Raw genomic sequence first — 18096 nt, 5'->3', positions numbered from 1 at the left:
CCTGGGAAGCACTATGGTCCAATATATCAACGTGTAAAACATTGGCTTTGTGTGGGTGTGTGTGTGTGTGTAGTAAAATCGATCCAGCTTTTCTTCGCAGAAGAGGGAGGTCTTATATTTTGAAGACATTAAATTTGTAGTTAGCTGTAAAAATTGGCAAGTCTGAGAGATCAGTCTGATTAATTGATCTCTGTGGTTAGTTGAGAATTGAATTCTTTTATTTGAATCTTATGGAAAATTGAAGATTCTTTGATCATTCTCCATTTCAGTTTTTTAGTGCTTTGGAGTCATTATTCTGAATGGCAGAATTCATTATCCAGTAGATAAAGAGAGTATAAGTCATTGGGTGTACTAATACAACCAGATTCCTTGATTTTTAAAAAATGTTTTCCTTTAGATCAAATGCAGAAGAATGACTATAATAATAACAGGTAATAGTATTTAGAAAAATGTTAATGTGACGAAGAAGAGGTTCCTTTAAACCATTTTGGTTACCTGAGAGCATGACTTAGTAGTTTTCAAATATTACATGCCTGAAGAGGAAGAATGGCAAGACTGAGAGTTCACTTTCTGCTGCTCACAGTTAACTTAGCTGTGTAATCATGAGCTCTTCTCTGGGCACGCATTATTTTTAAATTTATTTTTTTATTGAAGGATAATTGCTCTACAGAATTTTGCTGTTTTCTGTCAAACCTCAAGATGAATCAGCCATAGGCATGCATTTATCCCCTCCCTTTTGAACCCCCCTCCCATCTCCCGCCCCATGCCACCCCTCTAGATTGATACAGAGCCCCTGTTTGAGTTTCCCAAGCCATAAAGCAAATTCCCGTTGGCTATTTAACATATGGTAATGGAAGTTTCTACGTTACTCTTTCCATATATCTCACCCTCTCCCCATATCCATAAATCTGTTTCTCCATTGCTGCCTGGTAAATAAGTTCTTCAGTACCATTTTTCTAGATTCCATAATTTGCATTAGAATATATTTATCTTTTCTTTCTGACTATCTTTACTCTGTATAATAGGTTCTAGGTTCATCAACCTCATCAGAACAGAATCAAATGCAGTCCTTTTTATGGCTGAATAATATTCCATTGTGTTTCTATACCACGGCTTCTTTATCCATTCATCTGTCAGTGGACATCTAGGTTGCCTGCATGTTCCAGCTATTGGATATAGTGCTGCAATGAGCAATGGGATACATGTGTCTTTTTCAGTTTTGGTTTCCTCAGGGTACATGCCTAGGAGTGGGATTGCTGGGTCATGTGGTGGTTTTATTCCTAATTTTTAAAGGAATCTCCATACTGTCTTCCATAGTGGCTTTACCAGTTTACATTCCCACCAACAGTGCAAGAGCGTTCCCTTTCCTCCACACCCTCTCCAGCATTTATTGTTTGTGGATTTTTTAATGAGGGCCATTCTGACCATTGTGAGGTGATATCCCATTGTACTTTTGATTTGCATTTCTCTAATAATGAGCGATCTTGAGCATCTTTTCATGTGTTAGGCAGCCATCTGCATGTCTTTGAAAAAAGGTCTAAGTCTTTTCCCCACTTTTTGATTGGGTTGTTTGTTTTCCTGGCATTGAGTTGTATGAGCTGCTTGTATATTTTGGAAATTAATCCTTTGTCGGTTATTCATTTGCTTTTATTTTCTCCCATTCTGAGGGCTGTCTTTTCAGGTTGCTTATAGTTTCCTTTGCTGTGCAAAAGCTTTTCAGTTTAATCAGGTCCCATTTGTTTACTTTTGATTTTATTTCTGTTACTCTAGGAGGTGGGTCATTCAGGATCTTGCTTTGATTTATGTCTTCAAGTATTCTGCCTGTGTTCTTCTGAAGAGTTTTATAGTTTCTGGTCTCACATTTAGATCTTTAATCCATTTTCAGTTTATCTTTGTGTTTGGTGTTAGAACATGTTCTAATTTCATTCCTTTACATGTAGCTGTCCAGTTTTCCCAGCATCATTTGTTGAAGAGGCCGTCTTTGCCTCATTGTATATTCTTGCCTCCTTTGTTAAAAATAAGGTACCCAGAGGTGCATGGGTTCATTTCTGGGCTTTCTATCTTGTCCCATTGGTCTATATTTCTGTTTTTGTGCCAGTACCATACTCTCTTGATGACTGTAGCTTTGTAGTATAATCTGAAGTCAGGCAGCTTGATTCCTCTAGCTCCATTCTTCTTTCTCAAGACTGCTTTGGCTATTCGGGGTTTTTTGTGTTTCCATATGAATTGTGAAAATTTTTGTTCCAGTTCTGTGAAATATGCCATTGGTAATTTGATAGGGATCACCTTGATTCTGTAGATTGCTTTTGGTAGTATAGTCATTTTCACAACATTGATTCTTCCTACCCAGGAACATGGCATATTTCTACATCTGTTTATGTCATCTTTGATTTCTTTCATTAGTGTCTTATAATTTTCTCTGTACAGTTCTTTTGTCTCCTTAGGTAAGTTTATTCCTAGATATTTCTTTTTGTTGCAATGGTGAATGGGATTGATTGCTTAATTTCTTTTTCTGATTTTTCATTGTTACTATATAGAAATGCAAGTGATTTCTGTGTATTGATTTTGTATCCCACAACTTTGCTAAATTCACTGATTAGCTCTAGTAATTTTCTGATACTATCTTTAGGGTTTTCTATGTACAGTATCATGTCATCTACAAACAGTGAGAATTTTACTTCTACTTTTCTGATATGGATTCCTTTTATTTCTTTTTCTTCTCTGATTGCTGTAGCTAGGACTTCCAGAACTGTGTTGAATAATGGTGGTAAAAGTGGACGCCCTTGTCTTGTTCCTGATCTTAGGGGGAATGCTTTCAGTTTTTCACCATTGAGAATAATGTTTGCTGTAGGCTTATCATATGGAGCCTTTACTATGTTGAGGTAGGTTCCTTCTATGCCCATTTTTTAAAGAATTTTAATGATAAATGGGTGCTAAATTTTGTCAAAGGCTTTTTCTACATCTAATGAGATGATCATATAGTTTTTATCTTTCAATTTGGTAATATAGTGTATCATATTGCTTGATTTGCATATATTGAGAATCCTTGCAGTCCTGGAGTAAACCCAGCTTGATCATGGCGTATGAGCTTTCTGATGAGTTGCTGAATTCTGTTTGGTAAAATTTTGTTGAGGATTTTTGCATGTATGTTCATCAGTGATGTTGGCCTATAGTTTTCTATTTTTGTGTTGTCTTTGTCTGATTTTGACATCAGGGTGATGGCGGCCTCGTAGAATGAGTTTGGAAGTGTTCCTTTCTCTGCAATTTTTGAAAGAGTTTTAGAAGGATAGGCATTCAGTTCAGTTCACTAGCTCAGCTGTGTCTGACTCTCTGTGACCCCATGAATCGCAGCATGCCAGGCCTCCTTGTCCATCACGAACTCCTGGAGTTTACCAGAACGCATGTCCATCGACTTGGTGATGCCATCCAGCCATCTCATCCTCTATCGTCCCCTTCTTCTCCTGCCCCCAGCCCCTCCCAGGATCAGGGTCTTTTCCACTGAGTCAGCTCTTTGCATGAGGTGGCCAACGTATTGGAGTTTCAGCCTCAGCATCAGTCCTTTGAATGAACACCCAGGACTGCTCTCCTTTAGGATTGGCTGGTTAGATCTCCTTACATTCCAAGGGACTCTCAAGAGTCTTCTCCAACACCACAGTTCAAAAGCATCAATGCTTTGGTGCTCAGCTTTCTTCACAGTACAACTCTCACAACCATGCATGACCACTGGAAAAACCATAGCCTTGACTAGATGGACCTTTGTTGGCAAAGGAATGTCTCTGCTTTTAAATATGCTGTTTAGGTTGGTCATAACTTTTCTTCCAAGGAGTAAGCATCTTTTAATTTCATGGCTGCAGTCACCATCTGCAGTGATTTTGGAGCCCCCAGAAAAGAAGTCTGACACTGTTTCCACTGTTTCCCCGTCTATTTCCCATGAAGTGATGGGACCAGATGCCATGATCTTAGTTTACTGAAAGTTGAGCATTAACCCAACTTTTTCACTCTCCTCTTTCACTTTCATCAAGAGGCTCTTTAGTTCCTCTTCACTTTCTGCCATAAGGGTGGTGTCATCTGCATATCTGAGGTTATTGATATTTCTCCCGGCAATCTTGATTCCAGCTTGTGCTTCTTCCAGCCTAGCATTTCTCATGATGTACTCTGCATATAAGTTAAATAAGCAGGGTGACAATATACAGCCCTGACATACTCCTTTTCCTATTTGGAACCAGTCTGTTGTTCCATGTCCAGTTCTAACTGTTGCTTCCTTCCTGACCTGCATACAGGTTTCTCAAGAGGCAGGTCAGGTGGTCTGGTATTCCCATCTCTTTCAGAATTTTCCACAGTTTATTGTGATCCACAATAGGATCCAGTAGGCTTTGACATAGTCAATAAAGCAGAAAAAGATGTTTTTTAGCTCTCTCTAAATGTTTGATTTGATTTAGGTCATACCTCAATGGTCTAGCGGTTTTCCCTACTTTCTTCAATTTAAGTCTGAATTTGGTAATAAGTAGTTCATGATCTGAGCCACAGTCAGCTCCTGGTCTTGTTTTTGTTGACTGTATAGAGCTTCTCCATCTTTGGCTGCAAAGAATATAATCAGTCTGATTTTGGTGTTGACCGTCTGGTGATATCCACGTGTAGAGTTTTCTCTTGTGTTGTTGGAAGAGGGTGTTTGCTATGACCAGTGCATTTTCTTGGCAAAACTCTGTTAGTCTTTGACCTGCTTCATTCTGTATTCCAAGGCCAAATTTGCCCGATATTCCAGGTGTTTCTTGACTTCTTACTTTTGCCTTCCAGTCTCCTATATTTATTGACTATGCCAAAGCCTTTGACTGTGTGGATCACAATAAACTGTGGAAAATTCTGAAAGAGATGGGAATACCAGACCACCTGACCTGCCTCTTGAGAAACCTGTGTGCAGGTCAGGAAGCAACAGAACAGGACATGGAACAACAGACTGGTTCCAAATAGGAAAAGGAGTATATCAGGGCTATATATTGTCACCCTGCTTATTTAACTTATATGCAGAGTACATCATGAGAAACGCTGGACTTGAAGAAGCACAAGCTGGAATCAAGATTGCCAGGAGAAATATCAATAACCTCAGATATGCAGATGATACCACCCTTATGGCAGAAAGTGAAGAGGAACTAAAGAGCCTCTTGATGAAAGTGAAAGAGGAGAGTGAAAAAGTTGGGTTAATGCTCAACATTCAGAAAATGAAGATCATGGCATCCGGTCCCATCACTTCATGTCAAATAGATGGGGAAACAGTGGAAACAGTGTCAGACTTTATTTTTGGGGGCTCCAAAATCGCTGCAGATGGTGATTGCAGCCGTGAAATTAAAAGATGCTTACTCCTTGGAAGAAAAGTTATGACCAACCTAGACAGCATATTCAAAAGCAGAGACATTGCTTTGCCGACTAAGGTCCGTCTAGTCAAGGCCATGGTTTTTCCATTGGTCATGTATGGATGTGAGAGTTGGACTGTGAAGAAGGCAGAGCGCCGAAGAATTGATGCTTTTGAACTGTGGTGTTGGAGAAGACTCTTGAGAGTCCCTTCGACTGCAAGGAGATCAACCCTGGGATTTCTTTGGAGGGAATGATGCTAAAGCTAAAACTCCAGTACTTTGGTCACCTGATGTGAAGAGTTGACTCATTGGAAAAGACTCTGATGCTCGGAGTGATTGGGGGCAGGGGGAGAAGGGGACAACAGAGGATGAGATGGCTGGATGGCATCACCGACTCGATGGGCTTGAGTCTGAGTGAACTCTGGGAGTTGGTGATGGACAGGGAGGCCTGGCGTGCTGCAATTCATGGGGTCGCAAAAGAGTCGGACATGACTGAGTCACTGAACTGAACTGAAATGTTTGATAGAATTCTCCTGTGAAGCCATCTGGTCCTGGGCTTTTGGTTTTTGAGATTTTTGATCACAGCTTCAATTTTAGTACTTGTAATTGGGTTGTTCATAATTTCTGTTTCTTCCTGCTTCAGTCTTGAACTTTTCTAAGTTCAAGTTCTAACTTCTCTAAGAGTGAACTTTTCTAAGAATCTGTCCGTTTCTTCCAGGTTATCCATTTTAATGCCATATAGTTGTTCATAATAGTCTCTTATAACCCTTTGTATTTCTGCATTGTCCGTTGTAACCTCCCCTTTTTCATTTCTAATTTTGTTGATTTGATTCTTCTCTCTTTTTTTCTTGTGAGTCTGGCTAAAGGCTTGTCAATTTTGTTTATCTCCTCAAAGAACCAGCTTTTAGTTTTATTGATTTTTACTATTGTTTCTTTCATTTTTTTTTTCATTTATTTCTGCTCAAATCTTTATAATTTCTTTCCTTCTACTAATTTTGGGGTTTTTTGTTCTTCTTTTTCCAGTTGTTTTAGGTGTAAAGTTAGGTTGTCTATTTGATGTTTTTCTTGTTTCTTGAGGTAGGTCATTTGTTTCTAGAAATTTTTTGATTTCCCTTTTGATCTCTTCAGTAACCTGTTGGTTATTTAGAAATGTGTTGTTTAATCTTCATGTGCTTGTGTTTCTTACAGTTTTTTCTTGTAATATCTAGTTGCCTAGTGTTGTGGTCAGAGAAGATGCTTGATATGATTTCAATTTTCTTAAATTTACTAAAGCTTGATTTGTGACCCAGGATATTGTCTATCCTGGAGTATGTTCCATGGGGCTCACATTTCTTTATCTGAAAAATAGGCAGTTGAACTCGATAGTTTCTAAGGACCTTTTTGGTTTTCGAATTCTATGACTATGTAAAGTTTTACTTTAATTTTTAAAATGTTAATACTGTAATGCCCTTCAGTGTTCTCATTACATTCTTCTATATAAGAAGTTAAAGTTTAAGGTAATCACATAGTTGTGTGTGTCTTAGGAAATATTAATCATTTGAAAGGACATATGTGTAAAAGTTTAAAACCAGAAGCCTAGGAAATTTGCCTACTTTTTATTTAACATGTGGGATACTTTAAAAATAATAGAAGATTGGTTTTGAGCTAACATAGATTTTAATTATATAGTATTTAAGCAGCATAGGCTTGCATTTTTTTTTTTTAAGGCACAAATGCATTACAAATGCCTTTATTTCAACTTCTGGGAAGCCTCCAAAAATTGGTATGAATATGGTAGGCCTGAGTGACTTTACTTTCACTTTTCACTTGCATACATTGGAGAAGGAAATGGCAGCCCACTCCAGTGTTCTTACTTGGAGAATCCCAGGGACGGGGGAGCCTGGTGGGCTGCTGTCTATGGGGTCGCACAGAGTTGGACACAACTAAAGTGACTTAGCAGCAGCAGCATATCATAGGTAGAATTTCTGATTAAAATGAAAAAAGAGAAAAAGGTACCTTAGCCTGTAGTTGAAAGCTTGGAAGTTCTTTAGGATATTACACAACTGAAAATTTCAGTTCCAGAATCTTGAGTATGTCTTCATTTTTCAGTATATTTCCTGCTTACCTCAGCAGATATTTCCTGCTTACCTCAATTCGTTTTTCTTGTGAAATGTTAAGAGTGAACACATGTAATCACATTTAGCTTTTTACTTTGAGGCCATCTGGGGATAATTTTTTTTAATTCTAAGTATAATTTTTAAGGAAAATGATGTTCATTGTTAAGCTGTGTAAACATGCCAAATCCATCATCTGTAGTGAAATAATTTCCCATGGCTAGTGATTGTAATATCAAGGCAAAATGACTATATTGCTCTTTTTGCATTTATTTTGTGTAATAGCAAACTACTATTTTATAGCGTGCAGATTTCCTGGCAAATGTTTAAATTCACTAATAAAATAATCATTTCATATATAAAAATTCATGCATACATTATAAAATATTAAGTAAAGATATTAGCTAAAATCTCCATATTATTCTCTTATGGAAATATAAAAATACTGGCTAAGTTATATTCATAAAAGTGAAGAGAATGCAATCATTAAAAAAGGCAAAGTGGATGATTACCTAATCTGTTTTTACGTTGTATAAATTTAAGGAAACGAGTGTGTGTTAGTCGTATGACAGTAGTCATGAGATCTTTCTGTAGAGATTTTTTTCCAGAAGCTCTCTTGCAAAATCTCTCTCTACAGTGGGGTAGAGTTGTGAAATAAGAAGAAAATACTAAGTGGTAGTTTATAACAGGCATAGCTGCAAATCTAATATCTGGATTTGATACTGTTTAAGATGTTTTTGAAAAACAAAACATACATTTTTGAACAGTTTGTTTTTGTATAGTGACTATAGTTTTTATTGATAGCAGTTATAATTTTAAAGATAGCATTCCTAGCTTTTCTTAATTTTGTGTTTAGATAGGACTTTCATTACACTATTAATGACTGTCTTTGGTTCAGTTGTATTGTGTTAGCATTCTACTTGTTTGAAAAGCCTTTGAGTCAGGAAAAGAATTATGATTATAATAAAAGGTTTGCTTGTCAGCTGCCATTTTCTTCCTTGAAAATTATGGAAAATTAGGATACTCTTTCATAGTACATCTTTATTTTGAAATTAAAAAATTGAAGTAAAACTGACATGTTAACATTGTACTGGTTTTAGGTGTACACCTTAGTGTTTCAGTATTTGTGTGTATTCTGTATTTATCACCATAATAAATCTAGTTAACATTCATCACCACACAGATTTTTTTCCTGTGATATATTTTGAAATTTTAATGAGGCAAGTAACTTTTTTCATAGAGAAGAGTTTTCTTCAGCTATTTTCATCATAGACTGCATTACTGAATTTGCAATAAGAAGATTCGCCATTAGTTTATTTCAGTGACCCGAGTATACTACAGTACCATGCTAAAATATATATTAAATGCTGATACAGTACTTCATTGTGGTTGCTTATTGTGTTCTACATGGGTCCAGGCCTGTCTAATTCTTTTGTAATGTGCAAAGTTGGATGGGTGAGTCATTGATTTTGATGAAAATGACTTTGTAAATTGGTATTTTTTATTGTAACAGAAGATTAATAATTGTGATTTTTCTAATTTATGCAGAAATTTGTTTCCTCTTCAGTTGAAATTTGAATGGGAAATGACATAATAGGCCATTATATAATGCAAACTCAATAACATGTACAAAATGAAGTGTATGTGTACTCTTAAAAATTTTTTTCCATTGTTCTTCTTTCTTCCTTTTTCCTTATTATGCATTAAATTTAGTGGCTGTAGCTCTTTAGGAAGCAGGTGCTGCCCATCAGTGATTCTATATTTAGAAATATTCATGCACTGACATTTTTAATATATTTGTTTTATTTAAGGCAACATAATATTAGTAGAATAAGGTCTTCTATTAAATGATTGTGAAAGTTAATAGTCAATGATGCACTGTTCAGTTTTGAGATGTTTAGCATAGATCTCATATATTTTTCTGCTTATTAGGCAAGAAGTTATGAAATGGAATGGATGGGGATATAATGATTCCAAGTTCATCTTCAATAAGAAAGGACAAATTGAGTTGACTGGGAAAAGGTAACTTTGGTTTATTCTCTGTTTTGTTCCTTTTATTTATCTTTGTATGAAAAATTTTAAACATAAATAACAAATATAACATTAAATAATAGACATATATAAAAGTAGAGAAGATAATATAATGGTTTCTCCCTAGATTTAACAGTGACTAATATTTTGTAATAAATGCTTTTCTTTTTCTTTTGTGTATCAAATTCTGACATTGTCATGTCCCTTCTAAATATTTGTATATATATCCCTTAAAGGGACCTGGTAAAACCAATTATCAACATAACTCAGTTGGTAAAGAATCTGCCTGCAATGCAGGAGACCTGAGTTCGATTCCTGGGTTGGGAAGATCCTCTGGAGAAGAAAATGGCAATCCACTCCAGTATTCTTGCCTGGAAAATCCCATGGACAGAGGCACCTGCTAGGCTACAGTCCATGGGTTTGCAAAGAGTCAGATACGACTTAGCGTTTAAACCACCACCATTATCATACTCCTCAATGTAACAGAAATTTTATAATATCTGGTTATCCATTTCACATTCCTTTTCTCTAATTGTCTCAAAAGTGTCATTTTATAGGTATTTTGAATCAGGATCTAAAGATCGAGTGTTTTATATTTTCAGTAGAAAATGTCTAATACAGTAGAAACTTGTCATGTAGAGATGGCTTTACAAAATCTTCAGTGGGTAAAAAGTGAATCTTGTCAACTTAGAAAAACCAACTTCCTCTCTTCTCAGATATTACCTTCATTTCTCTGTCTCTGAGTGTTGAAGGCATAGCATCTTTGCTCTGTGTGAGGGGCAGATAGGCACTTTGTGCCCAGCACCACTGAGAGCATAAACCTACTGTCTTCTGTGGAGTAGTGTGGCTTTGTAGTGGTTTATGTTAGCCGTGTATGTATGTTAAGTGAATGATTAATCACAGAAAGTGTCACAACTATTTATACCTTACTGTATGAACCCTTATACCCATGGTTTAGAATCTGGCTTTTATTTTGGGTGTTCTGACACTTGACTTGCTGGTTTTTCCAGAAAGGATCAGATTGTGGATGGCTAACATATGTGTAACACTCATAAGATATTAGAAAAAAATTAGAGCCCTGGTGTATTCATTTATGATTAGATTATTTCTTTTTCGGGCTGTAGAACACTTGTTATTGCCCTTTCTGATATTAAGATATGTAGAAAGCAAAATTTGTAATTTATATATTATTTGGAGAGCATAAATTCAAAACAGAGGGAATTCAATCATCATGAGAGAAATTTTTGGTCAGTTTGTAGTAGAATTAGAGAATTCTTCTGTTGACTTTGGATTTTGAAAGAGTGCTGCTGCCCTTCCAACCAGAATGCATTCCATAAAGGCTTCATTTCTTTTGCACTCTTGACTCCTGAGTCCAAGTCCAGTGAGGGAGAAGGGAGGAAAACAAGAGTACATCTGACTGGCAGAGCCTGCACAGGTAACCTTGGCTTCTCACTGAGTTACCCACTATCCAAAGGGTAATTCTGTGAACATGAAGATGGGACTTAAATGCTGTACGGTTAAATATGTGCTACATAAATTATTTAATACCTAAAACCAAATAACTGAATAATACTCAATTCCCATTTTGGTGCACCATTACTTTAGCACAGACAGGATTGAACTGAATCATAGCTTTCTCTAGTCTAGTCTCCTAGGGATAATGGTTAATTTTTTTTTAAATTAGAAAACACTTACAAATGTTCTTTAAGATAACAATAGCTATTTATTGAGTTCTTACTGAGTTATCCTAAAATAACCCTAAGTGGGTGGTGATGTATTCTTAGAAATAATTAGGAGATTGAGGATGAGGGAGGTTAAACACCTTACTTGAGGTCACCTGTGCAGTAGGAAATTGTGATTAAAACTCAAGTGCTTTTAAGGTTCATTCTTGTGCTGTTTCTTGTGCTAATAAGATATCATACTATCCATTGTATTGATTTTATTCTCTTTCCAGTCTCTGGAATCAATTTACAGGAGCCTTCTACACTCTATACACTGCTACAGTCAAGTTAGTCATATTGTAAAAAGATATTCTATGACTAAAGTTCCTGTTGTTCCAGAGGAGGGTAAAGGGCAGACGCATAAGAAGGTTGTGATATACTTAAAAGAGAAAATGAAATTTCTGACTGGAAAGGTTGAGTATCAACTGTATCAATTCACCATTTTGTATTAATAATATTACATTGTAAGGCCAGTTTTTAAAATTCTTTATGAAGACTTATTCTGGCATTGTAGTGGACTGACCCTTTGCCTTCTACAAGTAAGTGAAGTCGCTCAGTCGTATCCAACTCTTTGCGACCCCATGGACTGTAGCCTACCAGGCTCTCTGTCCATGGAATTTTCCAGGCAAGAGTACTGGAGTGGGTTGCCTTCTATAACCAGATAGAAAACATGGATAAAATACCACAAGAAAGAAAGAAAACAGAGCTGGAAAGGAAGAAAAGGAAATCCATAGGTGCCAGAAACTGAGTGACTCCCAATGAAAATTTATAGGATTCCCCTATTTCTGATCCAAAGAACATTAAAAAGGTAGAAAAATTTTATGAGTAAATGTGGTTGGCTGTCTGTATATATTTTGGGGAGGTTAACTTTGGTATTTCAAACCCAGCCATTAATTTAGAGGCAATTATAAGCTTTCATAGATGTCAGGGGAAAATAAGATTTTCCCTGAACACAATCTATTCTTTGAACAGATTTGTAATTTGACATTTTATAATCTTGTAGATTTATAATCTTGCCATTCTTATTCTTGCCAGAAATAGATGAATTAAGTCCTCCTAAGTTTAAGCAGCAGAAGGCAATACTTGAGAGCTAATGCTATAGATTTCTTTAAACTAAAAACTCTGAAAGATGTCATTATTCTTTGACTTTAAAGGTGGTTATACATTAATTGGAACTTTCAAAGCATAAGTTAATGATTAAATAGAGAGAATTTGTTTGGGTTTCCTGCACTTTGTATTTTCAGTAGCATAATTTTTAAAGTTTTATTTCATTATAAAAAGCTTTAAAATTGGTTAGCAGTTGCGGAACTCTAGGTCTCAGGATAGATGGTTGCGTCTGCTAATATTCTGCTGCTTCTGTGCACTGCCCCAGAGTGAGAGTTACTTTGTATTTAGTCACATTAAATCTTTTTTTCCCTAAAGCATGAACATTTATATTTAATTTACATTTTGACAATTTGCACATAAATAGCAATTTAAACCAGTATGTAAACATAAGATAGTTTGTTCTAGCAAAGTAAAAAGCCAATAACTTTGATCAGTTTTAACTTTGAGTAGAAGAAAAAAGAAAACACAACACTGTTGATTGTGGGCTCAATATTCACATGTGAGAGGCCTCAGAGGGAAAGTCAAATGGTAGAGAGAATTATGAAGTCTCAAACCACTGTAGTCACGTTAAATTTTGATGTGCACTTCCTTCTTGGATATTTATGTCCACAGAGTTTTCTTTCCATTATAGAATGATTTCATTGGTCTTGAAAGTTTGCTCTGGTTCTGTATCTTCTATAATATAGTCTACTTGGATCTTAAGAAAAGGTGGTGAATTGATCTCACCTTATGTTTTACAACAAAAACCATTTCTTAAAGTTTTCAAACCAATTTTCAGTCATGGTAAAGATCTATTCTGAATGCAGAGTTTCAAAGAATAGCAAAGAGAGATAAGAAAGCCTTCCCAAGTGATCAATGCAAAGAAATAGAGAAAATAATAGAATGGGGAAGACTAGAGATCTCTTCAAGAGAATTAGAGATACCACGGGAATATTTCATGCAAAGATGGGTACAATAAAGGACAGAAATGGTATGGACCTAACAGAAGCAGAAGATATTAAGAAGAGGTGGCAAGAATACACAGAAGAACTATACCAAAAAGATAATGACCCAGATAACCATGTTGGTGTGATCACTCACCTAGAGCCAGATATCCTGGAGTGCAAAATCAAGTGGACCTTAGGAAACATGACTACGAATAATGCTAGTGGAGGTAATGGAGTTTCAGCTGAACTATTTCAGATCCTAAAAGATGATGCTTTTGAAGTGCTGCACTCAGTATGCCAGCAAATTTGGAAAACTCAGCAGTCGCCACAGAACTGGAAAAGGTCAGTTTTCATTCCAATCCCAAAGAAAGGCAATGCCAAAGAATGCTCAAACTACCACACAATTGCACTCATCTTACATGCTAGCAAAGTAATGCTCAAAATTCTCCAAGTTAGGCTTCAACAATATGTGAACTGAGAACTTCCAGATGTTCAAGCTGTATTTAGAAAAGGCAGAGGAACCAGAGATCAAGTTGCCAACATCTGTTGGATCATAGAAAAAGCAAGAGAGTTAGAAAAACATCTACTTCTGCTTCATTGACTACACTAAAGCCTTTGACTGTGTGGATCATAACAAACTGTGGAAAATTCTTAAAGAGATGGGAATATCAGATCACCTTGCCCACTTCCTGAGAAACCTGTATGAAGGTCAAGAATCAACAGTTAGAACCAGACATGGAACAACGGACTGGTTCCAAATTGAGAAAGGAGTCTGTCAAGGCTGTATATTGTCACCTTGTGTATTTAACTTATATGTAGAGTGCATCATGTGAAATGCCAATCTGGATGAAGCACAAGCTGGAATCAAGATTGCCAGGAGAAATATTAATAACTTCAGATATGCAGATGACACCACCTTTATGGCAGAAAGTGAAGAGGTACTGAATAAAGAGCTTCTTGATGAAGGTGAAAGAGGAGAGTGAAAAAGCTGGCTTAAAACTAAACATCCAAAAAACGAAGATCATGGTATCTAGTCCCATTACTTCATGGCAGATAGATGGGGAAACAATGGAAACAGTGACAGGCTTTATTCTCTTGGGCTCTAAAATCACTGCAGATGGTGACTGCAGCCATGAAATTATAAGATGCCTGCTCCTTGGAAGAAAAGCTATGACCAACCTAGATAGCATATTAAAAAGCAGAGACATTACTTTGCTGAAAAAGATCTGTATAGTTAAAGCTATGGATTTTCCAGTAGTCATGTATGGATGTGAGAGTTGAACTATAAAGAAGGCTGAACACTGAAGAATTGATGCTTTTGAACTGTGGTGTTGGAGAAGACTCTTGAGAGTCCCTTGGATTGCAAGGAGATCCAACCAGTCCATCCTAAAGGGAATTAATCCTGAATATTCATTGGAAGGACTGACGCTGAAGCTGAGACTCCAATACTTAAGCCACGTGATGCGAAGAACTGACTCATTTAAAGACCCTGATGCTGGGAAAGATTAAAGGCAGGAGGATAAGGAGAAAACAGAGGATGAGAAGGTTGGATGGCATCACCAACTGGATGGACATGAATTTTAGCAAGATCCAGGAGTTGGTGATTGACAGGGGAGCCTGGCGTGCTGCAGTCCATGGGGTCACAAAAAGTTGGACATGACTGAGCGACTGAACTGAACTGAACCTCTTAAGTTATGTAACATCTGTGCCTTAATGTCTTTTTTTTACAAAATGGAATAATATCAACTTCATAACATTATCATAAGTTAATATACATAACAAACAGAACAATATCTGGCACATGATAATACTTGTTTATTAAAATGAAAATTTGACCATTTTAAAATAAACATTTTGAAATTTGGTTTGTTCCGAGGGTTATTTATTACCTCTTTATAACACATTGGAATATTATTGTTTGCATATCAACCTTCTTTACTACCCTAATCCTAACCCCAACCACTAACACCTAAACCTAAACCTAACCCTGAGATTGGATGGTGGATATTTATCTCTTTATTTCTAGCACTTAATATTTTGCCATCTCTGATGAATATTTCTAAAACTGAAAAGGTCCCCCTCTAAGCAGTTGAGTTTTCTGCATCAGTCTCACATATATACAGTTTAGGACTTCTTGTGTATATGAAATAATGTTCGTGATTCATATAAACTTATTTAAATAGAATTTGGGTTGGAAGATAAGAGGAAACAAAACTTGAGTAGCAGACCTACTTTTTTTCATATTGTTCCTGCTCTGTAGAGTTCTTTTGTGCGTTTTAAATGTTTTGTAGCACTTTTTATGAAATACAAGCACCTTGCAAATCCGGTTTATTTACTAATCCCTGTTCTTTTTATGCTTGTCACATCATGATATGATTTATAGTTCTATCACTTCATCATATAGTATTATAATTTTTTAAAGTGATACACATTTTAAAGAAACCAAGAAGAATAGTTATATTTGCTCAGATGTTTACTCTTTGAGTCATTGCTTATTCCATTGTGAAGACAGTGCATTCAGTGTGAACTCGCCTTCAGCCTGTGCAGGTTCCTCTGGCATTGCTTATAGTGTAGGTGTGCTGGCTCTTCCTTCTCTTAGTTTTCATCTGAAGAGCTCTTTGTTTTACTTTTGTTCTTGAAGGATACCTTTTACCAGATATACAATTCTAAGTTGGCATTCTTTTCCTTTCAGCACTTGAAAAATGTTGTTCAGTAGTTTTCTGGACTTTTTTTTTTTTTTTCTGGACTTTCTAATGAGAAGTCAGTCATAACTTTGTTATTACATTATGTGTAGTATGTCATTTTTCTCTAGATGCTTTTAAAATGTCTTTCTCTTTTTCGCTTCGTTTTTTAAGTTGCAATTTGACTGTCACATGCCTCTGCATTTATCTTCTAGAGTTCTCTGGCTTTCTTTAATTTCTAAACTTACATCTTTCATCAGATTTGGAAACTTTCTGTTATTATTTCTTCAAATACTTTTTTTTAAAATTCCTTTTCCTCTTGTTCTTGGGTCTGCATTTATATGTATGTTAGTGTTTTTCTGTTGTTCCACAGGTCCTGTTTATTTTTTTCTATTTTCTTTGTTGTTTAGATTATATATGTTTTATTGCTCTGACTGTAAGTTCACTGACATCTCTGGTCTGTTTTTGAGTTCCTCCAATGAATTTTTATTTCAATTTTAATTATAGAATTTCTGTTTTTAAAAATAATTTCTATCTCTGCTGAGATTTATTTTCTCTTATTCACTGGTAACATATTTTCCCTTTTGTCCTTTAGTGTGGTTATAGCTGTTTTCAAGGGAGAAGGAAATGGCATCCCACTCCAGTACTCTTGCCTGGAAAATCCCAGGGATGGAGGAGCCTGGTAGGCTGCCATCTGGGGTCGCCAAGAGTTGGACACGACTGAGCGTCTTAGCAGCAGCAGCTGTTTTCAAATCCTTGTGTGCTATTTCCAATATTTTGGATCATCTTGGGGTTTCTTATTGATTGCCTTTTCTCTTAATTATGGATAACAATTTGTTGGTTGTTTATGTCTAATAATTTTGAAGTGTATCTTGGACATTGATACTGATGTGTTGAGGAAAGTCTGTATTCTGTTACATTTGTCTGAAAAGGCTGTTTTGTTGTTTTTAAACCAAGCAATTAACTTGACTTACCTCAGGTTTACTTCTGTGATGGTGAGCAGCTGAATTTTATATTCAGTTCTTTTAAGCTTAACTGGGCTGCTTCGAGTCTGCTCCATACACTTGTTATTCGAGGTCAGCCAGACATTTGGACAGAGTTTATATACAAGTCTCTCTCTAACTACTCCTGGATTTGCGTGATTTTTCTGTGCTCTTCCCAGATGCTGTGTTCACTGCAAACACCATCCAATGGCTCTTTAAGCCAGGGATACTATAGGGTTTTTGCATTCTTGAATTCTTTATTCTTTCTGTGGTACTCTGTGTGCTGGAGCTTTCCCTTTTAGCTGAAACCTGCTGAAACTGGAAACTTATATGTGGTGCTGTTTTCTTCTTACCCCCTATTTTTGCCTATCATTGGACTATCTATACTGTCCTCAAATAGGTTTTTTTTTTTTTTTGTCCAGAGCTTATCATTATATGTGGGAGGGTTGGTTTGATAGCAACTACTTGACCTCTGCTAGAAACAGAATCTAAGGTTTGAATTTACATGAAGATACTTTGCTCTAATGTTTTACTTCTTTTTACCTTAGGTACCCTCTGAGTGGCATGTCATTGCCAACTTTTAGAGAGTGGATCCAGAATACCCTTGGAGTAAATGTGGAGCATAAAACTACCTCTAAAGTAAGTGAATAAAAACAATTAATAATATTCTTAATTGAGCATGTATGTATGTGTGGTTAATGCCACATTAATTAAACTTATCTTTATAATTTGTTACAGTTGCTTTAATATATTTGTCCTTTTTGGTAGTTTGATTGGCCTTGTTAGAGTTTCTAGGGGTGTTTTTCGTTTGTTTGTTTTTTAGCATCACAGATGTAGAGCCTAATCTCAACATTTATCTTGAGATTTATCTCAAACTTTTAAGCTCTGTGAACCTCAGTTACCTTAATAGGAGAAATGAGAGTCATAAGTGTCAGTTCTGTGTGTCACAAGTAGTAGTGAAGTTGAAATGAATTAAGTTTGTGAGAGCACTTAATTACCAAAATATAAGTTGCTGTTATTTTTACATTTTGTAATGAACTGACAGTAATCTAGGATTTACATAGAATAATTTAAAATAAAAATGTAATATTATATTATTATCAAAACATTTAAAATATTTAAAGGTTAAAAATATAATTTTGATTTTAAGATATGAGTGATAGAAAATTTTAGTTTGCTCTTGTATCACTTTTCTGAAAGGGGGGT

The 18096-nt window shown here is 35.9% G+C and overlaps 1 protein-coding gene across 1 annotated transcript in view; it reads left to right on the top strand.

Moving 5' to 3' along the window:
• The window catches only part of AGPS (alkylglycerone phosphate synthase), a 134992-nt gene that overhangs the window by 29356 nt on the left and 87540 nt on the right, over nucleotides 1–18096 (top strand). The window contains exons 2-3 of the mRNA XM_069577108.1: nucleotides 9374–9463; nucleotides 17439–17529. Of these exons, the coding sequence (XP_069433209.1) occupies nucleotides 9374–9463; nucleotides 17439–17529 (181 nt within the window). The remainder of the gene's footprint in view (nucleotides 1–9373; nucleotides 9464–17438; nucleotides 17530–18096) is intronic.

Source organism: Ovis canadensis, chromosome 2, assembly GCF_042477335.2.
Source record: "Ovis canadensis isolate MfBH-ARS-UI-01 breed Bighorn chromosome 2, ARS-UI_OviCan_v2, whole genome shotgun sequence".
Lineage (NCBI taxonomy): Eukaryota > Metazoa > Chordata > Mammalia > Artiodactyla > Bovidae > Ovis > Ovis canadensis.
Note: the sequence above shows the minus strand (reverse complement) of the source record. Positions and strands in the feature narration are given on the sequence as shown.